The following is a 27,833-nucleotide window of genomic DNA, read 5'->3' on the forward strand; positions in this document are numbered from 1 at the left end:
TGATTGAGTCACTCATGAGTTTACCTCTCATAGCAAATAAGCACCTGGTGTTCTATAGAATCAAGATTAAGATACTGTACCCCATAGAAAAGGCTTCCTGTTAGAAAACTGGATATAGTTAATTTATGATGGTAACTCGTGTTCTTTGTACGTTAGTAATTTGGTTATTATATGCGTTTATGACATCACTTATCCAAAACCTGTAAAAATATTGTACAAGTTCCTTAAGGTTTGGTTGGGGAAATCCCCAGACTGTACTATAAAAGAAACGCTTTCTCCCTTTGCTGTCACATCTGCAGGCTGAGAAGATGAAGCACACACTGGTGGCCGTGCTTTTCCTTGTGCAGGGCATGAATGCTCTGGCTGAGATGACAGCAGCAACAGAAGCGGTAAGACAGGGGTCTCATAACCTGAGCTTTGGTGCCTTCTTGTCTTCTGTAGTTTAGATTGAGGAAAATTCTTTTAAGGTTTCTGGAAAATTATTAGACAAATGTTGAGGTCTCTGCATGGAGAAAGTTTAAAGTATTCCTCCATCCTCCCCCCAGCTAATGTATAGGGACTGGGTAATAAACGTAAAAGTGAGGCACAGGTTTAAAGTCAGAGTCAAATTCTGCCTTTGGTTAGATTACTGCAACTCCCAGTGAGGATCTGAGTGGATATTAGATGCTCTGTGTAGCTTCTAATTAATTAGCAAGGGCTTATAGCAGGAACAAATCCTCATCTTTGATGTGGAAGGAACTGGGAGGTGGGAGCTTTCCCAGTTGCATGATTGCTGTCATACTCTGTGACTGGGCACATGAAAGCCATATTGGTTGGTTTTTCTTGGGTGCTCTCCCTCTTCCCTAAAAAACTGTATCTGGATGGCCAAGAGAGAAATTCAAAGCAGACCATCAATCAGAAAAACCCCTACAATAACCCCCAACCAAAAGCTGCATCAAATTCAGGGGAGAAGTAGAAAATTTTGAAAAATGTTTTTTTAAAGCAAAAAGTTATATTAGTGAAAGGTAGTTTTGATTTTGTACTGTTCTTTTTTTTTTTTTTTTTTTTCAAATTTAAAATGAGGCTTCAGTTTTCAGGAAAAGAGTTTGTGACTATCTTAAGAACTTTTTCAAATGAAGCAAAGCATTTTGGTTTTTGTTTGACCAAAAATGACTGCCTTTTTGGTATTTATTTGTTAAAATTTGAGAAAAAAGCCTTTTTTGCTCCTGATAATTCTTTCTAATTTATCTGGTTTATTCACCAACCAGAAAATTCCTGTGTGCCCCTAGTTACATTTTTTTTGAGTTTGGGAGTGTTGTGGATGCAGGCAGTGGAGTTAGCACCTCTTGGGAAAGGTGCTTTTATCTGCTCAAGGACTGAAAAGCTGCAAAATTCAAGATGGAGGTGTAAATATATGTTGATAAGCTGAAGATAGAAAGCTTAATAGGGGAGAAAGTCCTCCTTAGTCTGCCTAGCTTTAAGCTAATCCTCAGTTTGTGTAATTTGCACAATTTGGGATGCTCTCTGCCCTAACATCGTTAATTGCTACCAGCTGCTACTGCATGTTCTGTGTAATTGTATGAGCACACAAGGAACTGTTCAAGAGGGTTTATTTGACAAATTGTCCCACAAAGCTTGTTTACACTGTGCCACTTAATAGACCTGCCCTTTGCTGGCCATTTGGATGTCCCCACCATCCCCTGGCTCAGGACCAGGGTTCCAGCTGGGATTTGGGAAATGCAGAAACACCCAGCCGTGAATGTCCTGTTGCAGGGGAAGCCCATTTGATGCTCCTTCTGTAACACCATTTGACATTGAGGGTGTCTTGCTCCAGTTCCCAGCTTGATGCAGGTTTTGGTGAGATCCTATTAGGGGTGATAGTTTGGTGCATCACAGCAATGCACTGTGCTCCTCACACTGTGTGGGGCCATGGTAACCCCCAGTATGGTGCCAGGGTGACAGCTGCTGTCCTTGCTGTGGCAGGAAGGCAGGCATTAGCCAAGGATGGAAGTTAAAGGGAATGTGTATATTCTTATTGCATGAAAGGCTCCCAAGGTGGATCTGGCTGTATCCTTGGCAGTGTGGTGTCTTCTCCCGGTGCTCCCTCCCTCTCCACAGTGGGATGCTGTCATCTCCATGGTGCTAGTAGCAGAGTGGGACATGTTTCCCAGCCATCACAGCTCACAGCCTGACAGCTTGGTGTGAAAGAGGACACGAGTCCTCTGCTTAGAGGCTGGGGCATGAGTTGGGTGATGAGGAGGGGACATTCCAGCTGGGAGGACAGTATTCTCTGGATTTAGAGCAGAGGGGCATGGCACTGTCCTTTTAGGCTGCCATGCAATCTGCCACGGCTACCTGTCACATCCTCAGCTCACACCTCCTGGACAGGCTGAGAGGCCCCTGCCTTGCTCTGGTCACACAGAGCCTTTCTTCACGAAGAGGTGTCTGTGAAGTGACACTGTGCCCAGGGAAACTGTCACCTCAGTAGCAGATCAGAAATTTTACAGTTGCTCAGGATAGCTCCCATAATAAAATCAAAGTGCTTTGGAGCTGCAGGATGGGGGCTATCTAGTGGGGAAGGGATGGTGCCATATACAGAAAATCACACTAAAACAACCTTTCCTTTGCTTTTTAGACCGCTCATCTCAGTACGATGCTTCCATATCTGACTCAGCCTAGGAATACGAATGGCAAATCACTCACTTCCTCAAAGGTATAGCCATTACTATTCCTCAATGTAGCCCAGAAAAGACAAAATTTAGGAGCTTATGTATTTTTCTTTTAATGCTACGCAGTTGCTTAGTGATTTAAGTCTGACACAGGCAAACCAGTTGTGCTGCCTGGAAGAAGCATTTCTGTGTTGTGTATCCAGTACTTTAGGAAGTAGTGAATCTCCAAAATCATCACTGCTGTTACTGTGTCATTCAATGCCTTAAGTCAGGTCCAAAACTTTGGCATTAACCTTGTAACTACTGAACTGGACCACAGACATGAAACATATGGGGCCCTGGGGATTTCATGCCAATGTGGCAAACAGTTTGGTGATTACTGTCTCCCCAAGGAACTCTCTCCTAGAACAGAGCCTTGAAAGTATCTTCTGAGGAGTGCCCACTTGTGGTTGCTGGGAGTGAGAAAATCTTGGTTCTTCCTGTTCTACCTAGTTAAAATATTATCAGCTATTTGGTGATAGAGGGACCTGAATCTTATTTCTGTGCCTTCTGGTACAGTGCTTAAGTTCATGGTCTGCAGATTTCAGAGTTCAGTTTCTTTCCCTCTTTCTATCAGTGACTGTTCAATAACATGTTCACTTTGGAGCAGATTCAGTGGATCACAATTGCTCTGTATGATCCTGCAAATTGTTGTCAAAACCAGAGTTCATCCAAAGGGCATATTCAGCTTCACAGCAGATCTTTTGTATGTCCAGGCAAGCCCAGTGTGGCATATGGGGTGTGTGGAGGGGCGTCTTCTGAGACAGGGTTGAGTCTCTGGCTCCAGTAGAGCATTTAAGAAGTTAAATGGAGTCAGGGCTCTCTTTCAGAGTCTGGTTAGCAGGACCCAAACTTTATCCATTTCCTCGCCCAGCTGAGATGGCTTCTGTCCCTACTGTGGCCCTGCTATGTTCTTTCTGTGGATCCCATTCTTTGTCTTAGGATGAGCAAATAGCTGATTTAGAGCTGTGAATATAGCTAGGCTACAGGGACAAATTTCCTGATTTTCAGAAAACGGAGTGACTGCTTGCTCCTACTCCCTTTCTTAATTTGAAGGGATGTGGAGAAGGAACATTTCTCATAGCTTCAAATACATATATGTAACAATTTTGCAGAGTGAAATGTTGCTCTCAAGTCCTTGCTGTAGGCTAGGACAGTTTGCTCTCTTTTAAGCATTCTGTATAAATTATTAAACTTTAAAAACCATACAACTCCATCAATAGTAGCAGTCTATCTCATGTATTTTTCTACAGGATGACGAAAGACATTTTTGTTACATGCTTGTCTTTTGGCTGGTCTTATATTTTGATTGAAGCACTTATTGACCCAAGGGACTTTTAACTGAACAATGCTTATTGGTCTTGTCAACATCATGATCCCAATGCTTGTAATGTCAGTGGAAGAATGGAAGCAGTTCTGTCTGCCCAGGCTGTTTCCACTCTTCTGGGGAAACTGTTGGCTTCAATATAAGTGGCACCTACTGCAGTGAAGCTCTGCCTTCAACTCAAAGCTCCCTCCTAACTCAAATGTTTTCACAGGGAGGTTAAAAGCACGAGTTCAAGGTTTTGGGTTTTTTTTGAGATATCTGAATACATTTATGAATTTTTTTTTAGCACATGAAATAGCAGGCTAAGTCTAGAAAACTGATTGGTATAATACAGTTGAGACTGTAGTTTACAGCAGGGTGTTTAATGCATACAAAGGTATACCACACACTATTGCTATACAATAGCAATATAACATACTCTCTCTTGTAGACATGTACTCATATTTGTGTTACACCCAGAAGGAACAGAACACAATACCTTCCACACAAAAATTAACAGGCTAATATGCAACAGTCTCGAAGAAGCTCCCATATACTCACTAAGCCACATTTATTTCTTCTTTTGGTCTTTCCCATCTGTTCCTTTTTTATTGCTGAGCAACTTGCCTGCCATCTCAACCACGCCAAGGCACTGAGGACTCTCTGAGGACTAAGTGACATAGGAACTAATTTTTCATAGCAATTTACATAGTGGTAGCCATATCTTCAAAAATATGTGGAAACATAGACATAATGTGTTCTCAGTGGGATTTTCAAAAGTGCTTTGTTAACCTGCCTGGCAGAGAAATCAATGCAAGTTATGGGCTGGGACATTCTGGAATGCCATGAGATACTTCTCTGCTTCCTTTCATGTTAAATGTCTTCAGCAGTCTGAGTGAAGTTTTAAGACCAATGGTGCTTGAATAACACAGATAAAATGACTTTCCACGCTTTCTTTCAAAATGAGATGCATGCTGTTTGTTGCAGTAAAGCAACTGATGCTGCAGTAAAGAGGTTGCCAGAAGTGTGAACTGGGATCATTCTTGCTTGCTGCTCTTCTCTTTTTGGGCTTACAGAACAAGAGAACTTTGGTGCTGGTCATCACTGTGTGTTCTGGGCTGGTTTTTCAGTGACAGCATTAGTTGAAAGCACTGTGAAAAAGCAAGAGAAGAAGTACTGAAATGTCATCTCTCAGGACATAGTTTTGTTGTTTGCTTTTTTATTTTTAAGAAGGAAAGAAAAAGAGAAAACATGTGAATAACACTGGGATTTCTGCAAGGCAGAAGAGATTATAGAAAGAAGTGTTTTTAAAGAGCAAGTCTGTAGCTTTAAAATATGCAGCTGCATTGAAGTGTGTGCCAGAATATTTAAAGTAACATCAAATATCTTTATTAATAAATTCGTGATAGGTTTATGAATTGGAAACATTTTGTGTACAAACAAAAAGAACTGTTCTGAACTCGCTCAGTATTCAGCCTGGTGTTTATAGACTACAGTGTGCCTTGGCTGTAAATTATGGCAAGATCAGGAGGTGCCAGCCCTGACCTTTCTGTCCCTCACGTGCATTGCTCGGTGGTGATGCTGTGAGCATGCAGACAACTGGGACAAGGCAATTCATGGGCAAGAGCTTTGCCAGCTATCCACGAGGATGGATGGGCGGGCTGTGATGTGTGGGTGTTATGAGCAATATTTTGTAGCAAAATAAAAATCTCTACCCTAGGCCAAACCTGCATATTTAATTCATCACCTTTCAGTGGAGTATAATTAAATGCACATGTCTGTTTGCTGTGGCTGGCTGCAAATCTTCAAATGAATGATTTTTTTTTCAAAACATTCCCTTTTACTAGTTCTATTTCAGTGCTTTCCTCTCTATGGATGTAAATGACTAAATCATTTGTTCAATTTATATGAACAGAATAGCAGCTGTATGACCTAACTTACTACATTATTATTTTCCTGCTGTTGCCTGCTTTTCTATCTCCTGGAAAAGTTATTTCATTATCTTAGGAACATTGTCCACAATATTGGGAAAGTAAGGACTATTATTTGTCTCCATTTTTCCAATGGTAAAATCTTTAAAGCAATATTTAACTATTTTTAGAGAGATTTGTGAGGATGAGTAATAAAAATTGCTAGATATTTTGAGTTCCTTGGAAGAAAAAGGTGAAAGATGACTAAAAGAAAAGAAATTGTTGATCTCATGATTGACACTACTCATATTATTGCCAGACATTATTAGGTACTGATTCTAGAGAAGAATATTAACACATTTTTTCTTACCAATTTGTTTTTGCAGCTCTTTGCCAACGTGTCCGGCTCTGTGAATGATGAGGGAACTTGTCAGTGCTCTGTGTACCTGCCAGATACCACCTTTCCAGTGCAGAAGGCTGAGCAGCTGGAAATTATAGCCACAACGCTCTTGGAGAAGTTTGAGGCAGAGCTTTCTAAAGTAAGGGGTTCTTTTGTCATAAAAGTAACAGTTGCATCTTTTCTGAAGAATGGCTGCCTACAAAAAAAGTACAGCAGTGAGCATTTTTCTGTGGTGTTTCTTTAAAAGAGTGGGAAAGAGAGCTCTGTAAGAACAAGGAGAAAGGTGACTAAATCTCTAATCTTTGACATTGTAACACGTCATACATTTGAATATTCTCAGGTCTCTTTTCTAGGCCTTTTCAGCTAGAGGCATATGGTATGTTTTGGAAGAATGGTTATGTTTTTCCTCTTTTGGCTCAGTTCTATTAGTTTGTGATTGCTACAAGATGCTATAGGAAGCCAACCCTCATGCTCTTTCATGTGTTATTATTTGTATCAAGCCAGCCAGATTGTGAGAAGGCAGTGAAGGGAAAGAGGAGAAAGGTCACCACAGTCCAGAGTGAAGAAGTAGGTGAATAATTGCCCCTTCACTGCTTCTGCTCTCACAGGGAAAAATAAATAAATTTAAAAAAAAAAATCATTCTTTTCAACATCTGAGGCTGTGGCAGTGAGACTGCTGAATTATGCATTTCTGCTGAAGACAAACCCTGCTTTGGTTGCTTGCTGCATGAATTGAGATCCATTTTTTGAGGAACTCGGGCAAACCTGCACGTGCTGAGGTGCACTGGGTGAAGCTGCCTGTGAAGACAGGAGTCTGCCTTTGACTTTTTATAGTGGATAAATATTCAGGATTCAGATTGGGTGTCCAGCAGAAAGTGTTTTCTTTGGAAACCAAGCATCTTAAGAAACGAAGTGTCCTTGAATTAATCAGCAGAAAAGGCAAAGCATTAAATTATAAATTCTAATCATAAATATTCATAACCCTCCTTGGGTATAATCAAGAACAGATAAGAAGTTGTGCATAAAACCCACAACAACAGGCGTAGGATTCTGTGGTAAGATCTTTCGGTTCAAATAGTTTGTTTTGAAAGAGCTGGAGCTAACAGTGAAACACATTCAGCTGTCAGCAGGCATATGAAGGACAAACTGACATATGTCCTGCTGCCTCCAAGTGGAGGAGTTACCTGATCCCTTGGAGCATGGAAGTGCAGCTCAGGGTTAATGAGCCATGAAAATCCCTGGGATTTCAGGCCCCCATACTGTTCTCACTGTGGTCAGGGTCAGCATTTGAAAGCAATTGTGCTGGGACAGGATGAGGGCTATGATTCCTAGCCAAATATTGGCATGATTCTTCAAGGTGGTTGTGTACCACCTTTCCCAGTCTCTTGTGCTGGTGTAACCTATCTCTTACTGGTATTTTACTCAGAATGGTTCATGTTCCCTTTAGGCTAGTGCCAGGCAGATATGAGAGCATCTCAAGTGCTGCTTGACCGCTCTGTGCGGACAACCTCAGATCTCCAATGAATTCGGACATTATATGAACTCGCTCATATAAAAACACAGGATACTGCTATAGATACTAAACTAAGGTGCCCAGATTTGTACCTGAAACTCACCTCTAAATTCAGGGCAAGCACTCAGCCCCACCCTAGACTTTAATGTCTAGTTTGCCAGCTGGTGTCAGCTGCTGTGACTGTTGTTACCCTTCCGTGCCCAGCAGTGTACCACAGTGTAGACACTGACCTCGACTTGCAATTCTTGCTGCAGACAGTGAAAATTCCTGACCTAACTCAGGCTTCACTGAATTTCATCCTGTCGAGACCAATTGGCCAAGCAGTGTTACAATGCATCTAGTTGAAGTGTGACATATACTTAGGTGTGATATGGGCAGAGAGACACTTTAGGTTGGAAATTGAAATGAACAGATTGAATTTTGGTGTAAATTGACATGTGTAAGATTTCTCTGTTATAATGTTCTGTTTTTTTATAGAAAGAAGAGAGTTTTTGAGCATTACCTTATTGATATCTGAACTTAGGTATTCTGAGATCCTGTCATGCATAAATCTCCATGCTCAAAAATTCGTTACCTTTCAAATTGCATAAAAAAATGCTTCTTATGCAATTCTGTATCTTAATTGAGTCATGATAATACTCATAGAGACCAGGAAATAATGAAATGGAGGAAACCCAAGCTTTCAATAGTGATCATTATTAGAAATGATCCTGAGCAAATTCCTAGGGAATTGCATTCAGACATAACCCAGTCTCACCACAGAAGTGGGACTTTCTACTGAATACTTCCTTTTTTGGCTCTGAGAATCCATGCTTTTGTTGCTCTTCTAAAACACCCTCTCAAGCTCATGGGAACTTTTCCTGGATTAGAGCTGCAGGATTGGACCCTTTTAAGGATGCTTTCCATGTGCTAAAAGTCCCAGATAAACAACCTGATTGAATCATTAACCTTTTGCCTGATTGTTGGCTAATTCAAAAAGCAAGGGGGTCCTTTTATAGAATCAGCAGGCAAGGAAGCTTGCAGATAAAGAGATGCTCTCATGTGCCAAGTGAGTACAAACTGTAGGCTGAAAATACCAGACTAATTTTTCCTCTGTCACATCAACCTTTGCCAGCATAATTATGATTACAGAAGAAAATTAACCTTTTAAAGGAAAGTGGGAATTAGCTGTTCCTCTCAATAGGAAGGGAGAGAGGACAATTCTGTAACAGGGGTGGATCAGCACAGGATCACAAGGAGAGAAATGCCTCAGAACATGGCTCATGATGGTCACAACATTCTCCCTTAACAGAAACAGGAGCAAAAAGCCCTGCTTTTCAAAATAGGTTAACCTGCAATGGAATTCTTCTCCATCTCAGAAGGCAGACTGCCAGCCTTGCTCCTTATGGATCTGTAGAGGTCAAACCTGCTCGAAGCCAGTGTCCTGGGCTGAATGCTTTTAGAAAGTTGCTGGGTTTGTAATTTCTTTCTTATTTTCCCTCATTCCTCTTACATTTTTTCTTTTACATCTTCATCTTGCACCTTTGTTCCCCATTCTGTACTCTCCAAATGTGTGCTGGAGAAGTGTCTGCTTGCATGCTGCAAAATCTGTTTTGATAAATACCAGTTGCAGGTAAATGACACACTAAATGAGCATTGCAGATTTTTCCTGCCCTTTTCATTAAATGAAGGTGGCAATGCTTGGAATGAGGAAAAACTGAAACTGAGGATTTTTCCCCTTACATATTCCTCACACGGTTCCATTTTCTTCCCATAAAGGGCTAATCCAGGCCCTATGCACTCATCATACCCTACTTAAGGCTTTTATGACAAATGTAGCATCGATCAGTACTAGTTATTGATCTGTATGCCTAAAAATAGGATATGCACAGAATTTCTGTGCCAGCCTGTCAAGAGACTACAGGCAGTCTCTAGCAGGTAGGTGCTGTAGAAGAGCAGGGATTGCAAGCTGCTTAAATCTATCTGCCAATCAACAGGGCAATATAGTGTTCTTTTTTCAACTGATATTTCTAACCCACAGAAACTCCTAAACCAGACCTGAGCAGGTGGGAATCTCCACACAGAGCATTGCAATGTTTAACATATGTGCTGGATTTATCTGCAAAAGCAGTATAGACCTGTTAGTGCAGCACGGCTGAGAAAATTTTATTTGTCCTATAATTCGCCAGGGGAGCTATTAGCTTAAGCTCTCTGCGACACTGGTGTGGCTGTGCAGAGCACTGCAGAGTGTTGGTGCTGGTTCAGGCTCAGCTATACTCTGCTGGATGGTGTTGACATGTCCTTAAATGACCTAGATGGTTGACTGAGTGAAAATCCTCTAATATGGGAGGAGAACTTCAGGTCTGCATTCTGCAGTCAGGGCTGAAATAACTATGTATGCCTTGTTCCAGCCCTCAGCATTTTGTCCAGGCTCTGAAAACCCTGGAGAAAACTTCAAATTCACAGGTTACTCACTAATGAGTAGCCATCACTAATTCCAGCAGCCTGTTTGTTTCAGTGGTTTGTAGATTTGGTCTGTATTGCATTATTATTACCAGTATTACTGTGACAAAGTTCATTAATTATTTCCAGTATTCCTGTGAGAAAGGTTATTAATACCTAGACAGATTTCCAGATACCTCTGTGATAGACATAACTTCACACACAGTGCAATTTTGCTCAAAAGTGGACTTGCTTCACACTTCTCAGGTTGTAATAATATTCTTACTTTTGTTGTTGTTGTTGAACAAACTCTAGACACACAGCTTAAACATTCACCTTAGAATAATTTTTCCAAATTATTTTTTACAGGTTGTCTTTCAACACCAAACTTATTTTGGTGATCATTGAAAGTGTGAGGTCCAAGTACTGCTGACTTTTCCAAAAGGATTAGTTCTTCCTGCTATTCCCTACCAGATGACCGTGGCAGCTATGGCAAGGGATCCCAGCTATCACTGTTGCTAACCAGTAACAAGGAACTAGGTCTAGGTCTTTCAGGCTGTTATTTTTTGATTCTTAATTGTGTAACTTGAATTATATAACTTTTGATTCTTAATTCATTGACTTGAAGTTATCCTGGCTTGCTCTTGGAGATCTAGAGCATCCAGTGCTGTGAGCCAGGGTGCTTCTGCTATAGCTTGTGGAAACTCAACAGTTTTGAGCAGCTCAAAGCCTGGCTGCACACATTTAGAACAGAAGATCTGTTTCAAACTCAGATTTAAATACATGGAACTGAACATCCTGGTTTTGGTGTATACTGTGTATGTCCATGCAGGGTTTTTGTAGTGGTTTAAGATTTATAGTGTAGTTGTGCCATTATTGGTAATTATACTTCTGAACAGAGGATCTACTCTTATGCTTCTCCTCCTTAATCCACATCACTGTATAACTTATAAATTTCCGTGCCATGAGCTCCCATACCTCCTCTTTGGTACCCAAGGGATTCAATCAAGATTGAAAGGAATTATTTGAGAAATGTGGATTTTTTTTTCTGGGTCCCTGTCTCAAGAGCTGCTGCCAGAGCAGAAAAACTGGGAGTCCGTGGTCTTCACACCAGAGCAGGATTTCAGACAATGGGAAAAAAGTATTGACTTTATTTTAATGTTAAGATAGTGCAAGAATGCTTGAGAAGATGTAGGGTAAGTCTTTCAGCTGAAGAAATAATAGTAATGGAAATTACAGTGCTGTAGATAGAGGCACGAATACCATCTGAGGGTATAAATATGAAGTTACTAGTGCAACAAGCTATTTATATTTATTCATACTTATCTTTTGTGATATAATGATATGTGAAGCATATGGGAGAGAAATTATGAGCCTTTACCAGAGCGTTAAATTTCAAGGAACTAACATTTCTAAGGGAAGTCCCAAATCCATATAATATTCTTAACATTCTGCTTCACAATGCTTGTGCTGTGACCTTTATCTCAGCAGATATATGTGTGAAAATATATTTATCTGGACAACTATTTAATGCTTCAAAGACTGAAAAGGCTGCTTTATAAATTACTCCAGCTAACGCCTGCCATAAATTTAACACTTTCATTTAAACCAGATATGATTTTTAACACTGTGTTTAAATATTTCCTCCCTGCCCAAAGACAAGCATCAAAGCAGTTCTGCTAATGTTTGACACAATTCAAATGTACACAGGGTAAAGTTCTGTTTGGATTCAGAGTTAATAGGAAATGAAGTTGAAAAACTTGGGGATCCTTTATTGCATTTTGCAGCCTTCTCTGGTTGCTTTTGAGAGATAATACACTGCAGATTTCCTAATAAAATTTTCACCAATGTAAGTTCTTGGCATACTGAGGATAAAATTAGCTTACAGAGACAATATTGGTGATGAATTAAAAAATGGAAGACTGTGAGTAAAATTCTGCCTTCAGTTATCCCCAGGCATTTCTGAGGGGATTTTTTGAAACTGCTGACAATAAATGAGGGTTAAATTTTCTATTTTTTAATGGATGTGATGAGAATTACATTTATGCAGTTTATGTGAAAAATATATATGGCAAGTGTGTGGAAGATATGCATAGGGTACTTAGAAATATATCTATTTTTTATACATGTATTTCTCAGAAATACAATAAAGGATGTCAGACAGCCTTGTCTTATGTGCTAACTTGGACTTGAATATGTATCTCTTTTTTTCTTTCTTTCAGGTTAGGGAGTACTCAAAGAGGATTGAACTGTATCAGCAGCAAATCCTCAATCTAACCATCAGAGTGCAGCAAGTGGAGACGGGCGGTGTATCTTACACGGAACTGGACTTCCAGTTACTGAAAGTAGAAATCAGAGACCTGGAGAGGCTGGTCAATCAGCTGAAACTCAGCTTTGTTGGAAGCAATGCCATCGTTGAGCAAATATATTTGGAGGTATTGCCAAGGTTTTGATTAGCCACAGAGGGTTCAAGTACACAGATAGTCCATTCTCTCTTTAGTGTTTAGGTTGAGGAAATGCAGTCTGTCCCTACTGCAGCTAGTGGAATTATTTTAGCATTTCATCAGCATAAATTAAAAGAAAGCTTGACCTCAAATGTATTAACATCTTATTCCTGCTGTAGAGCACAGAAAAATAAAACAATCCCAAAGCAAATGCAGTCCATTCTGGTTTTGCCAAATATCTGCCTGAAAGTTAAAAGTTTTGGATAGTGTTAAACACACAAGCTGATTAAATTATTATAATAAGTATTAATTTACAGACCCACATGCTTGAAAGCCTCTGCGCTTTAATTTAGATAATTAAAAAATTAGCTCCTTGTTGCTAAGGCAGTGGCTCAATCAATAAGAAATCAAGAAGTGGGAAAGACTATCACCTTCCTAGCAGACTATAAATCACATTTTCAAAATTGTAGCTAATCACTCACCTAGAGAGAATGATTACTTAAGATGGAAAGTGAAATCTCATTTGCTCCAATGTCCTCTATATCATCAAGCAGGTGATTAAGAAAACTATTTATCTTTGCAAATAAAATTTGCAGATACTTTTGTAAGGCTGGAGTAAGTACTTTTTTATGTTCAACAGCTACGTGCCTAAGACTCACTGGGTAGTTTTACGCCATGAGTAAAATAGCACTATTTTTGCATACTGTTACACAACTTAGTCTTAAAGCATATCCTTGTGGTTATGTACTCTGCTGGAAATGTCAAGCTGAGGCTACGAGTATAAGGCCTATTTCTTAGAACCTTTTTCTGTAGCATCTTCCGTAGTCAGCCCTGCCTGCAAATAACTGTAAAATAATGTTGACATTAAACTTGCTGTCTTTTTCCCCTCTAGATCACCAATCTGACTATACTGGTAAATGAACTAGAGTCACTGGACAAAAACAATGTCCTTGCAATTCGTCGACAAATTGCGTCTCTGCAGAATCGATTGAAAGAGTGTGAAGAGAATGCAACCAAAACTGCACCACCTCCTTATTTCCCACCAGGTAAGCATTTCTGTTGGGTAACACATAAGAGATAATATAATACATGGTTAGAACTGTAAATGCAGAGACTTCCCTTTGTTAGTATTAAATACAATTGTAATGATACTCCTTAGCTCTTGAAAAATTGCGCTGACAGCTCCTAATGTTTCATCAATTGTACAAAAGGAAAATGAAGGCAGGACTAAAATTCTTACAAACACAGTAGATGCTTACAGCTAGAAGAAGGTTCAGTCTTCCTCTTACCTATAGTTTGAAAAGTGAATCTCCATCCATCTTCCCTTTTTTTTTTTTTTTTTTCAGAATAATTATCTGTGGGAAATGATGTCTTTTTACTAATTAGCTTTGATTTTCAGTAGTTGCTGTGAAAGTGACCTGTGTTCACAGCAATATTGCTCTAATGCTGTTTGGAAAATGTATGAGCAACTGTTGATGTACTAAAGCTGTAGATATGTAAGCTCCAGAGGAGAGCTTTGCATGAAGATTACTTTTGCTTGACAATCAAAAGATCCTTCCAAAACAGGTGGTCAAGGGACCTGGGGAAAAATTCTGATCTCAGGAAGATAAGGAGGAGTTGTATTACTGATTTCAATGAAAGATTTTATAGTTTTCTTAACTAGGAAAGGTTATGTTCTGGGGCCTGGATCAATGGCAGTTCATATAATGCTGTTGAGTTACAGGGTGCGTGGTAATTAGTTTATAACTGAAAGAACTTTTTTCTGTACTTTTTGTTCAGTTTGAAAAATCATACTGTGAGTGAATCGTAGTCTGAGAGATTCTGAGAGTCAGATATGACATACTGGAGCAAAACATTTAGTAAACACTAGATTGGATATGTCAGGTCTGGAATCCCAGTTGCTAACAGACAGGAGGATTTCTAAAACCACGCCAGTCCCCTGAGTGTTTTATACACAGGGGCTTCCTTTAGCCAGGGTATTGTAAGATCAAAATTGCTGTATTGTATACAATACCCAGGGGAAGATTCTTGCTTTTTCCCATAAGCTGGTTAACAATCAGCTAGAGGAGCCTATAGTAAAGGAGGAGCCGTGTCCTGCTTTCAAGGAGCACAAATTTGCACCTACCAGCATTTAGCTCTCATCACCTTGAGGTCAGCTAGTTCAAACATCTCATTTGAAAGATGAGAGGCAGAAATGCAAGCTTCCCTTGGGCTGAGCAGTCCCTCCTTAGGGCTTCATGGCAATGCAAGCAGTTGCTGTGTTTCTCTGACAGAATGCATGAGTAACACCTTGTCTGGGAATCAGACAGGAGAGAAATCTGAAACAAAAACCTGCAGTAAAAAAAAATCTCAAGGCCTTTCTCTGCTCCTTAAGGAAGGGCTTGAAATATTTCAATGAAAAAAACTGCACAATGTTTTAGAAGTACTTGAAGGGCATCTCACTGATTTATTGAGGGTGATGGTGTGTGGAAAGAAACAATCTCGTTCTCTTCAAGCCTACAGCAAGCTTTTGTTTTGGTGAGAAAGTACTGAGCTCCAGAACAAGGGTGATGGAGGAGAGGGCTGCTTTTATCACCTGGGTGGTTGGCATGTCTGTGGGACATAGCAACTTTCACCTTGTAGGAAAGGGGAAACTACACTTGGAGTGCAGCTCCATGCAGGAATAGGCAAGTCATGGTCTAGAGCAGGATGGTGGATGGGTAAATAGAACTGCATGGAATTGTGACTGTAATAGACTTACTCAGCATTGTTTCTCAGGGCAGAGCAGGGAGATGGGTAGACTTTATCTAGTCCCAAAATGGTATTGCTTCAGCATTGCCTTATTTCTGACTGGTCAGACAGCTCAGGCACCTTTGCATAAGGCAGCACTGCATCGTAGCAGAAAAGAATGAAGGAGGTAAAACCCCTACTTGGTATAACACCTTCCAGAGAGTTACCAGCACTGACATCAGCTGAGGACAACCTTTGGTGTCATCTGAGAGTTTTTCTGTCCAGAGGTAGGACCCTGGGAGGGGTTGGAGGATGTGTGTGGGTGTATTAGCACATGGCCTCCTTTAGGGTGAGTGTGGTCTCTGAGGATGGCAGAAAGGACTGGGAGAGAAACTGTTGTATGCTGGAAAGTTTTCTTCATGTTGGGAGATGCTAGCTCTACAGATAACCCAGGTGTTGTGTAGGCTCAGATTCCTGCTAATTCACGCAGGACTAGCATATTGTGACTTTGTGTGACTCATGGGGAGCAACTATCATATGTGCAGAGGACTTTGTAGAGCAACTACATGTCCTGCAGACTATATCTGAAAACACTTAAAAGCAGTAAGATATTTTTTTCTTGGGAAGATGAAGTAAGTATGTGAGAAAGCTGCATCTTCTAGCTGGTAATTTTGGAGGTGCTGCATAGATTCTAACAGCTAAGCCTCTGTGGCTTTCTAGCACCCATTTGTGTGTTTGAATACAATTTCAGTATGTTTTCTCTGCAAACCTGAATGTCTTGAATTCCTGCCAAACCTCTTGGCCTTGCCCCGATTTTTAGTTCATATTATATTTATAATGCTTGTATTAAACTGACTCTTTGTCCTGTTTTCAGATTGCTTTTTCTTTCCCCCTTCATCCTCTCTCCTGCATATTTTGGGTAGGCAGCATGAACTAGAGAGAGCTTGGTTAATCCCCAAGCTGTATAAGATCATGAGTCTAAATGCAAGTTTAATTAAAGCTTCTTGCTTCACACTGCTGTACTACGCAGCCCCTCTGACTCCGTCCCCCAAGGCTTTTGCTGCTGTATTTCTTTTAGTGAGCAGGCCTGGTCTCAAATAACACAGCAGAAAGAACTCACTGGTTTCCATTTGCCTTACCCTGACTGAAGAGGTGTGTGTCTGAGTGTCTGATATCTAGGTAGTCATCCTCATAAGTGTCACTACTGGCAGTGGTTCACAGCATCTCTCTTGTCACCTCTCCAGTGGGAAGCAATATTTATCCATTAGTTTTTCTTTGGGGTGATCTCATGTGGCTGCATTGGGTAGGTATAGATAGAAAAGACCCCAGGATGGTCTTTTTAGGACTCTGCAGCAGATGCTGTGTTGCACTTCACTGAAATGAGGAGGAGAGGTAGCAGGGAGAAGTAAGTCAAGTGAAATTCAAAGACAAAATGTAAAGAAAGTTAAAAAAAAAAAAAGAAGAGCAGTGTTGTTTTTTTTTATTCCTGGATTTTATACACTCAGAAATTAAGGATTTCAAGCTATTGGTGGGTAGGTCTCAGCAGGAGGAATACCTGGAGTAGCCTAATGCTGAAACTCAGGCAATCCTATTAGAGTCTCACAGTGATTTCACTCCTCGCTTATCTTTTACTTCCTATGGACCTAAGTCATCTTTGTTTTTTGAATATTTGGGGTTGTGTTTTGAACTGAATGCATCCATACACAAGGAGAGAGATATGCCTAGAGGCACCTGAAAAGGACTGGCTGGTTGTCCTCCCCAGAACTCCCTGAACTACCCCTGGAGACACATGCATTTATTCACTGGCAGTGGAGGGAGCTGATGCCCTCCCTCCACCCCATCCCCTGTTAGATGTTGCCAACACAGGTCTTCTTTTACACAACTGCAAGCCTGCCTCTGTCCCCCATGATACTGGTGGAAGAGTGGAGTGTCTTTGTGGGTCTTCTTGTGTCAGTGAGACAGTAGGAGCCAGGATGAGCCTTTCCTTTAGAGCTCAGTCTTTGGTATCTCAAGCCCTAGTAAAGCTAGGAAACAGCTCCCACATTTGGATGAAGTTGTTGATCTGATGGGAGGGGAGGGTGCACATCTGGTGCTTGGGAGCCTGTGTGAGAATGTAACACCAGCCTGCTTCTGGTGTCAGTGCCCCTTGTGGGAGTTCCTTCCAATGTGGGTCCCACCTTGTCTTGTGACCTTTGTCTGCACTGGCCAAAGGTGGTCCCTTCTCTTCTGCAATCAGATGCAGCTGCTTGGTGGGAAGAGGCTACTGGAATGTTTTCTTATATTGTTGGAATAAGAAGCTGATGTGCTCTGCCAGTGCCTCAGAGTGAAGTGGGTAAAGTGAGACCCAGCAGCGTGTGCCTCATGCTAGGTCTGCAGCCTGTTGGCCAAGCAAGTCAGGCTCCCTTCAGTCCTGACACCTTTGGTGTCAGCTCTTTTTTCTGATGAATCAGAAGGATTAGTATACAATTGAGCTGAGATACTGGTTCTTTATGTGGGGACAATCATGTGTGTATGTACCTGTGCTAGTCCTTCCCGTCTCTCCTACATAAGCACAAGACAAAGGAAGGCAGAAATATCAGGACGTCATTTATCTGTGGCCCAAAACAATGGTGAAAGGAATTAAAAACTTGGAAGTTTGAATAATGCATATGGATTCATTTCAAGTACCTTCTAATATTTACAAAATTACATGACACTTTGTTTCCTTTGTGCATTTTTTCCCCACAAGATCTAGACAGGGAGGGAAGTTTAGATTAAATAAACAACAATGAATTCTTCTGAACCTGTGTGAAAGACAGATCACCCCCGACTACCACAGAGGATTTTTGTAAAAAAAAAAAATAATTAGGGGAGAATTTTCAAGGAAATAAAAATCAAGCACATACTCTATAGAAACCTCAGACAATTTTTGATGTCATTAAAACGGAACACACTTCTAACTTTACTTTAATAATTCATTGTTTCATAAATAAAAACCAAACAAGTGTTCAGCAGAGAGATCTCTTTAAGGGAAGAAATAATAATTTATTATTTCTTTTGTAAGAAAAGGTCTCTCTGCTGAACACACGTTTGTTTTTTATTTATGAAACAATGTATAAATTATTAAAATAAATCTGGAATTGTGTTATGCTTAATGACATGAAAAATTATTTGAGGTCGCATATAGATGAGCTTAGCAGTGCTTCACTACCTGCAAGCTTTGGTGCTACATTTTTTTAAACAAATGAAGAGTTTTAGAGCATTTAATAACCATTTAATTCTGAGATAAGTTTATTGTGATTTAAGCACAGTAATATATTCAATATATCACCAGCTTTAAAGAAGACCTCATGCCAAAGGTAACAATACATATTAGAGATACGAGAAAAAAACAGTTCAAATTGATTTATGAAGTTGGCAGGCTGCAAGCCATTTTGCACTGGCTGCCTTAGCTTTCTTCCTTTGCATGAGCTGAGGTGCAAGCACCTCCAAATGCTGGTAGCTGTGCCAAGTGCTGAGGCCATGTTACTAGACATGCTACGTGCCATTTCCAGAGATCCAGCCTGGCCAGCCATACAGCAATGTCTGCCTTGTGTGCTATATTTGGAAATGAGGTTTCTGCTCCAGGGCCTCATCCTTCGTAAAGCACTTAAGTGCATGCTTAAATGCTCATCTGCTCCGAGCCCAGAATGCTGATTCGAATGGATTCTTGGTGGCACGAAGGAAAGCAGCATTCAACCAGGGTCATGCCATGTTTCAGCTGCAAGAAACCCAAGACACAAAAGTGTCTGGGGCAGGAGATGGGAGTGTTTACAATTTGTGCCACCTTCTCTGCCATCAGAGATGAGATGGAGACTCAATGATGAAGAGCTACTCCCACAGGCAGTACTGCTCCCAAGGAAGTTGCCAACATGGCCTGGGGATATAGGGATTTATCTCATTATAGTGATTTATATTTAATATAAAACTGCTCCCCACCTTCCTCACAGATGATGAGAGAAGGCTGCAGGTGAATCACATGTCCCTCAGGTCACAGTCACTAGCATAAGACACAAAACTCTGAGGAGTGAAGGTGGTATGCAGCCGAAGCAGAGAAATACATTTTGAGAAAGGAGGAGACATGCAGAGCTTCACTGCCCAAATCGACTTTACACTTTGGCACAAATGTCGGTGCTTGGACACCACTAACTTTCAGGACACAGGTTTTCTTGTCCCACAGGTAGACACCTTTCTCCTAGGCAAAGCAGATCAGAAAAAATTTATCTGCTTTTGCAACTGTGCATTTCTTTCACTAATTAACTTGTTTCCCAGTCTTTTTCCTAGAAGAATACTTCAGATTGGTCTGCCTCTAATTTTCCTTCTTTCTGTGAGATAGACTGCAAAGCCTTTGAGAACAGAATGTCTCCTAGACATTTCCTGTCTATGGTTTCAGGAGTTTCCAATTCATCTCCATAAGTATTGTCTGGCCATGCTTAGGGATGGTCAGCTTTGAGGGCAAAAGGAACAAGTCTTTCTCTGTTATTCCTCTTCTTTGTGCTAAGGCAGAGGTTATTTATATGCCAGACATCCCTTCATATGACTGAGCTTATGAGCCATTCTTGTCATAGAAGCTGCAAGAAATCGTGAATGGTTCCCACTCAAAGTATTAAAACCTCAAAAGTTAGCCTTGACTTTCATCTGCACCATACCTGTCAGAGCACAGAGTTCCTGTTTTGAGGGAGGTATTATTAACACCAAAATTTCTCACCATTAATTTATTCACTAACTTAGGTGTGAGACTTGGGTCTATTCATATTATACTCCATCTTTAATAAGGGGATATCTAGTGGCTAGAACACTCCAGTGAACTGGGAAACATTGGAGTACCACTAAGCTTGTGAGCTGGTGCCAGCCACTTGATATCTCTGTCTCCATTACCTTAGGTGAAGATAACCTTACAGAGAAAAATCTGGGACACTTTAGTGGCAGTAATACAAAAAGCTAATGTTAACACTTGGAAAAATGCATGCTGGTTTTTGCCAGTGGCAGCTTCATACTCATCAGAAGCCCAGGGACATTTTTGAGTGGAGTTTTTTCCTACCAGTGACTTACAATATTGAGAATTTATCAGGAAACAACAACGTCACTAATTCAGCATGAGTAAAAGGAAACTGTTCCTTGTATTTAAATTATTTTTTTCCATGATGCTGAAAATGGTTTTGCAGTTGATATGTGTAAAACAGAGCTGTCCTGGTTCAGCTTGAAGTCATATTTTCTTTAGAGTTGCCCCACATGAAAAGTCAGAGTAATATCAGTGTACATCTCCTGGGCTGTGGTTGTTACTGTCTGCGGATTTCTTTGAGGGCCTGAGGTGGAAGGCACCATGTGGCTGTGACACACAGTTGTAAAGCTGTGATTCTGACAGCAGAATGCTAATCTGTAATGTGACTCTGGAATTACTGCTGCTTCTGCTCCTTTCTTCCCCTTCACAGTGAAATACACAGAAATCAGATGCTCCTCATTCTTTTTTCCCCCAGCTCCCATGCTTTCAGTTCCATTGAGGTAGAAAATAACCTAAAATGCTTCTGAAATTGTATTTTCCAGGGGATTTCCTAATGCATCAGGCTGGCCTGCCTCAAATGGGTAGAAACAGAAATCTGTCCCTTGTATGGAACAGCACAGAGAGCACCTACTTTCTGTGAATTAATCCCCCACATTCCCTTTAAAATAAGTGTAATAATATGTACTCTATTTTTTTTCTGAGTTTTTGAGTCAACTTGGAACACTGGGTGCCATCCAGTTGCTGACCTTGGCCCAAAAGGAGCCTTTTACACACGAAACTGTGCATTTATGGGTGTGCTTGGTCACAAAGCTATTCCCTTCTAAGGACAGTCTAGAGGCTAGGGTCTGCAAAACCTCTCCCCTAGTAATGGCATTTGGAAAACTTGTTTGTTTTGGTTTTTTTTCTCTTTACTTACAGGTACCTGTGTTCACCGTGGACTGATGAATGTTAGCCAGCCTTATGTTGCCAAGCTGAACTGGAAAGGATTTTCCTACAAATACGGTTCCTGGGGTAGGGATTATGATCCCTCTAACCCAGAGAATGAAGTCTTTTGGGTTGCACCATTGAACACCGATGGGAGATACTTAGAATACTTCAGAATTTATAATTCCTTTGATGATTTGCTGCTGTTTAAATACGCGTATGAAAGGAGGATAACATATGGGGAAGGAAGTGGTGCTGCCCTTTATAAAAATTACTTGTACTATCATCGTTCTAGTTCGAGGTATATGGTGAAGCACAATATAAAAACAAACCAGGAGGTCTTGAGGAAGGAGCTTCCAAATGCTGCTATTGGTAACCGCTTCTCTTATGCAGGCGTAGCATGGCAGGACATAGATTTTGCCGTGGATGAAAGTGGGTTATGGGTAATATATTCAACTGAAAATAACGTGGGCAACATTGTGATTAGCAAGCTCAATGAGACCACACTTGATGTGCTAAATACTTGGCAGACGAGACAGTACAAGCCATCTGTTTCCAATGCTTTCATGTTATGTGGTGTTCTTTACGCCACAAGGCCGTTGAACACCAAGCAAGAGGAGATCTTCTACATGTATGACACAAGTACTGGCCGAGAAAATAGAGTTAGTATCATCATGGATAAGAAGTTAGATACAATCCAGAGTATTGATTATAGCCCCACAGATCAGAAACTTTATGTTTACAGTGATAGTTACCTTGTAAGATATGATGTGATTTTTCAGCCTTAGTACCTCAGGGACATACGCATATGACAAAACTGGCAGCAGCCAATCTGAGAGATCCAATGGACCTTTAGACAATGCTACTGCTAGTTCAGAGTTTTTCTGGTCTGGTGACCTGTATGTGGGGGTGTCATACAGGTACTTATACTCTTTAAAGGGATTGCCCACTCTGACCACTAATATTGCTGGCGGCAGTTGGCATTATGGTTTTTTCAGGTTTTTCTTGGTGTTTATTGGTGCTCAGTGCTTTGCAATTGTCCTTTTCCTGGGGGGTAGATTCAGTGCTTTTTGTTTGCAGAAATAGCTGGGTGCAGACTATCTGGTGACTGAGTAGCTAATTACCTGCTGATTTGCATTTGTCAGAGTAACACAAGCAAGGCACTCAGAAACAGAATGAATTTCCACTGATCTTCATCAGAGTGAAATGAGGCCTCAGAGAAATTAATTCAAGGATTAAAATAGATTAGGAAGTAGACTTGGTTGGAAGACAGCAATCCATTTGTTAGTTGGAAGCAGTGGTATCTGGCTCACGACTTCTGGAGGGAGGGTAAAAATGCACTTTGCTGTGTAAGTGCTACCAGTGGAAGGGAAGTCATTGTGGAAGGAACAGGGCTCACTGCCCTCGATAGCAGTGATGCAGTGGGACACTGGCCCCTAGCCCCAACTCTAGCTGCTTCCAAGCAGTTCAGCATTCTCCCAAGCTGCCACACTACCAAGCTGCCTTATTGGAGCGCTTGTTGAGGCAAAACTGGCAGTATGGTTTTCATCAATGTTCCCTTCTGTCCCACTCTGCTTCCCCTATTAATTCTGTGTGTCTAAACCTGGCCCTACAAATGGTCTTACTATAATCTAGCTATATACTCCATTTTCCAGCCAGTGCAGCGCAAAGAACTCTGTTTTCCTTTACTTGATGTTCTTCTAAGTTTATGCAACTCCTCCTATTGACTTTATTGGCCATGAGTGGCTCTCGGTGTATATAATGCATTGCCATAGAATAAGAGATGTGTTATTTGACGTGCCTCTTTTCAACGTTTTGGCCATTCTGTAATTAAATTCCTGAGAGCCGCGTTAATCTAGGCTCCTATTTGTTCCCTGGGTAATTCTGTCTCACAGCAAGGTAAGATATCTTTTGGAAACATGAGTCCTGTCAAAATAGTTGAATATATGATATGGTTTTCATTTTTTTAATGAGTATTGTGTGATAGTTTCTGAATATGTGCACTGTAACAATGTCTTATTTTCATCGCATCAGCAAGTTAGAACACTGAAATTCAGAGCTCTGAAATGACAAAGAAAGCAGTTCATGTGGTTAATTTTCTTCTGTTACATGTGCAACTGTGTCTGTGTCCTCTGATAATCAAAATCAACATGCATGCAAATGATTGGTTTTGTTTTAATAAAAAACTGTTTCAAAGAATCTCAGCTGTTCTATAGAGCCATTTAAAGCTATTTGTGACAAATAGGTAATTTCTGGGATGAAACGGGAACCCTGGGCACCAAATATTTGAAACAGGATCACTGCAGTCGCTTGGGCTCTGTGTGCTGTAGGAGCAGCGAGAGGTGTGAATCTGTATGTCAACAAGTATGGAAGGGGAGCTTTATTTCCCTGCATGGAAATATGTTAGCTGGTTAGAGCAACACTTCTTCACCAAGCTGAGATGTTACTCAAGATATTGGAGGCAGATGAACTGATAACATGTTTTGAATCCAGGTGCTGCCACTTATCAGGTATCAGCATCTGTTTCTTGGAAACCTGTGAAATGAATTTGAAAGCCATGGAGGCGTTGGTGCAGTAATCAGATCAGGCAGTACAGGCAGGGCTGCTGTGTGAATAATCTGCAACAGACCAAATAAGGATTTGGCTGAGAAAGGAAGCAGAAAATGCTGCAAAATTTTTTTTCCCCCTCTTCATCTGTGTGTGTGTCAAGGAAGGTGACTAGCTCTCCACTTATTGTCAAGCAATGTCATCACCATGGGCCTTGAGGCTCCTCAGCTCACCACTTTTTAGGGAGGGAGTTGATGTTACATGCGAGTAATAGATTCTAGTAAATTGGTTGTGGTTCTCAAGTCCTTCCTTCAATGTCTTCATTGTTTCAATGGCTTTCAGCTTTAGGTATTAGGAAGAAATTCTTTGTGTGAGAGTGGTGAGATGCTGGAACAGGTTGCCCAGAGAGGCTGTGGATGCCCCATCTCTGGAAATGTTCAAAGCTAGGTTGGATGGGTCAAGTGGAAGGTGTTCTTGCCCATGGCAGAGGGGTTCTAACTAGAAGATCTTTTAAGGTCTCTTCCAGCCCAAACCATTCTATAATTCTATCATTCTATGATTCCTGGGGACAGTTTTCTCCCCTGTGGAAATCACATTTGGCCTGGGCTTCCATGGTGATCTGGAGATGGGGATGCTCTGGCTCCCCACCATGTTCAATTGCAGCGTGGCCCGGACCCTCTGTGGCTTGGCACCAGGCTCCAACTGTGACCGCTGAGGGGGGAAGATTGTGACAGCAGCCGTCTCTTCAGGATGCTTCTCAGTGTCACTGCCGAGTAGATAATGCACAAACAGGTTGGCCCTTGGTTGTTCAATACAGAAGGAAAACAGAAACATCCCCGCACTTTCAAAACTTCAAAATACCTTGTGTAGAGGGGCTGGGTTGGGAGGTTTCAGTGCTGGCAAGGGTGAGCTTTTCCTTTGATGTTTGTACTGTGCTAATATTTCTCAGGTGGCAGGTGCCAGGGTGCAGTGGGGACTCCCCACGGGTCTGTCCTGTCAGGGCAGGCAGCCAGGGACCATCCCACTGCCCCTGCCAGGATCAGGGCAGTGGGGGACACTGGGGCAGCCCCAGGCACTGGGCACTCCTCTGGGGACAGTCCAAGGGTGGGCAAGGCAGGGCTGTGGGGAGCTGGATGTGGCATCACTGGCTGGGGGCTGATGGCCCTGGGGGCTGACATGGGGTCCAGGGCAGGATGGGGGGAGCCATGGTGGGAAGTGAGGTACAAAAGTGCCCATGGGGAACTGGCAGTGCTTCTGTTAATTAGAGGCTTTGCAGAGTTGTAAAAAGGTCACTGTCCTTTTAAAAGCAGAAAAAATAAAAGCACACAATGACTTTATTTCAGTTCTTAGCCTATTGACTTGACATTTCCCCATGGAGGTTTTGGGGTCTATAAACAATATTGAACATAAATAGTTCCTGCCACAGAGGTAGGTGGAGAGGACATCTGTCTGTGTGGTGACACAGGGAACTGCAGTACAGGGACCTAGAGGCAATTTCGCCGATGAGTGGTTTTCACACCACTTATCTCAAGACACCTAAGGTGGGAGACTTGGCTCTTGTCCAGATCCACGCATTGATGGCATGTAGGGAGAGGGGATCTTCTGCAAAGGAGCACTTTAAGAACTGGGAGTAATACATCTTTTCACTTCTCTCAGACTTGTCCTTTCAGGCCTTGGCTGAAGGTGGTTCAGTAGAGCTGGCTGTTAAAATGAAGGTGTGTTCTTGAGCTGGCCATGGCACACAGCCTTGCTCAGGCCTCACTCGCTGGCCCTGTTGCCCCCTCTCCAGTTGCTGGTGCTAGCTCTGCTTTTCCTGGGGAGTGTTCCCTCCTTTCCTCCTTCCTTGGATGTGGAGAAGACCCTACCCCATACTTCCCAGCATGGACTCTTACTGGTTTGGTGGCTCTACACTGTTTCTTGAGAAGGTTTTTCCTGCAATGACATGAGTTGAAGTCTGACCCTTTTCACTAAGACCTTCCTACTCTCACTGACCTTGTTCTGCCTGGTCTATGCAAAGTGCAGTGACATCCTTTTTTTGCCTTTTGCTGTCCTCCTTGGTCCCACTATTTCTTTAATAGGTTAGATTTAAGCTCTCTGTTCTTTGATCCAAGACTTCCACATCCTTTCCTCTCAGCAACCAAATTACCCGAGCCTCCTTGCTTTGCTGTCTAAACAAAGCAACAATGCCAACTTCCTTCATCCTCCTGCTCCCTTGTTACATACCCTTCTGTTTATCCCACCTGACACTTTTCTCTGGGATGCCCTTGCCTGGACTCCTTCAAATTCCTCATTAATTTCTCTGTGAAGCTCCTGATAAATTGCTAACTGGCTACAGTTAACTTGTTGCCTTCAATAGAGTGGTATTTATATGCATCGTGTATCCAATTAGCTGGCACATGAGCGCATAAAGCTGGCACACATAAACTCTCTTATTATTCATTCCCGTATGTCACTCGCTCACTCTGTGTTACATTTACTTGTTATATCTCCTCTTTAACAGAGAGTGCATGTTCCTCAAGTAAAATACCTGCCTTTGAGTTTGGGGTAGTACAGCACCCAGCATAATGGGCTACTACCTTCCTCCTCTTTCCTGGGTGCTTCTGAGAAACAAACAATAAGGAACAACAAGAGCTGGCCAGGGATTGTTGCATGCATCTGTGTTTTTGTCTGAATTTTCGTGCATGCTGTGATGTGTGCTGCATATAAATTGGCTTTGGAAAGTAGGCAAACAATATGCTTCCAGACAACAGTGTAAACATTCTGTTGGAAACTGTTTCAGTAGCTATAGCACAGGATGTAGCTACAATGCATCCCTAAATTTGTACCATGTGGGGTAGAATCACTTTTTCTCCTGTAAATATTTGGTTTCTTTCTCTTCTTTCTTTGCGTTTTTGTCACTGCACAACAGTTGCTCCCTGAAAGCCGCAGACCAATGGCACAAATGCGAGCCATGTGCAGAGTCTGCAGCCACAACCTGTTTCATACTGCCAAACAACCTGTCGTTTTGCAGGACTAGGAGTTCTCCTAATAGGACAAAATGCTTGCTTTGTTGGCGAGCTGGGTTTGGAGAGATGAAAATTAAGGACTTGCAACATGACGGTTTGTAAAAGTGAGCACGTGCAAGGGTGAATGTGTGTGCCTTCCCCTCTGATTTCTGGGTTGCTGCCAGTTTGCAAGCTGTCAGCCATGTACAGGGAAGCAAATGGAGGGAGGGAGGATGCATGGACAACCTTTCTTTCAGGCCTTCAGGAAATGGCTCCTGCCACTGGCCTACATTCTCCAGTATGTTCGGCCAGGTGGGTTGTACTTGTCCTTGGAACACAAGTGAAGGCAAATCTGGCTTTAAACCTTTGCTCTTCCTCAGCAATGAGCTTGGAAATCAGTGGCTCAGTCCCCAACTCAGCAGCTCCTAAACTTCCTTAACTTCTGCCTGCTAAGTGTGATTCCTATGGAGTAACCGGACACAGCCAAATCCCACGTACATCTCTCTGCCTTGGGTCCATGTGTTATGCTGGAGAGAGAAGGTGTTGGACAACAGTGCTTTACAGCTAGTGGTCTGCTGATCATGGGAAGTGTCACTGGAAGAAGACATCCAAGAGTACTGCTTTTAGCTAGAGCTGTGCAAAAGAGGGCAGAATCCTAGACCCTGGTCCCAGGCAGTCTCCTGGTCCATCCCTCTGCTCGAAGGTAGGAGAATGCTATGTCTGAGCTGCCTTTGACAGCTGTTTGTGTAATCTGTTCTTTAAAATCTCTAATGATGGAGATTTCACAGTCTCCCCAGTGGCCTCTTTTGGCACTTAACTACCCTCACAAGTAGGAAATTTTTCATAAACCTTCTCTGCTGAAAATTAAGTGGATTTAAGGAGATAAGCATGACTTTGTTGCTAAGACTATAGGCTCAGTTGCCCCAGCATCTCTACACAGCAGTAACAGAGGCTTCACAGAAGTGTAT

General features: G+C 41.7%; 1 protein-coding gene across 2 annotated transcripts; it reads left to right on the forward strand.

Annotated features, from left to right (window-relative positions):
- Positions 1-241: 241 nt before the first annotated feature.
- OLFM4 (olfactomedin 4) lies at positions 242-23,533 on the forward strand. 2 transcript variants are annotated; one of them, XM_059839112.1, is made up of 6 exons: positions 242-389; positions 2,615-2,692; positions 6,290-6,442; positions 12,460-12,672; positions 13,574-13,727; positions 21,329-23,533. In XM_059839112.1, the coding sequence occupies exons 1-6, from the start codon at positions 309-311 to the stop codon at positions 22,120-22,122; spliced, it is 1,473 nt and encodes a 490-aa protein (XP_059695095.1). In that variant the 5' UTR covers positions 242-308; the 3' UTR covers positions 22,123-23,533. The 2 variants fall into 2 exon arrangements, with proteins under 2 accessions (XP_059695095.1, XP_059695096.1); XM_059839113.1 differs by lacking the exon at positions 2,615-2,692 and having other exon boundaries at positions 275-389.
- Positions 23,534-27,833: the final 4,300 nt, after the last annotated feature.

The sequence above is a fragment of the Haemorhous mexicanus genome, chromosome 2 (genome assembly GCF_027477595.1).
Source record: "Haemorhous mexicanus isolate bHaeMex1 chromosome 2, bHaeMex1.pri, whole genome shotgun sequence".
In the NCBI taxonomy this organism is placed as follows: Eukaryota; Metazoa; Chordata; class Aves; order Passeriformes; family Fringillidae; genus Haemorhous; species Haemorhous mexicanus.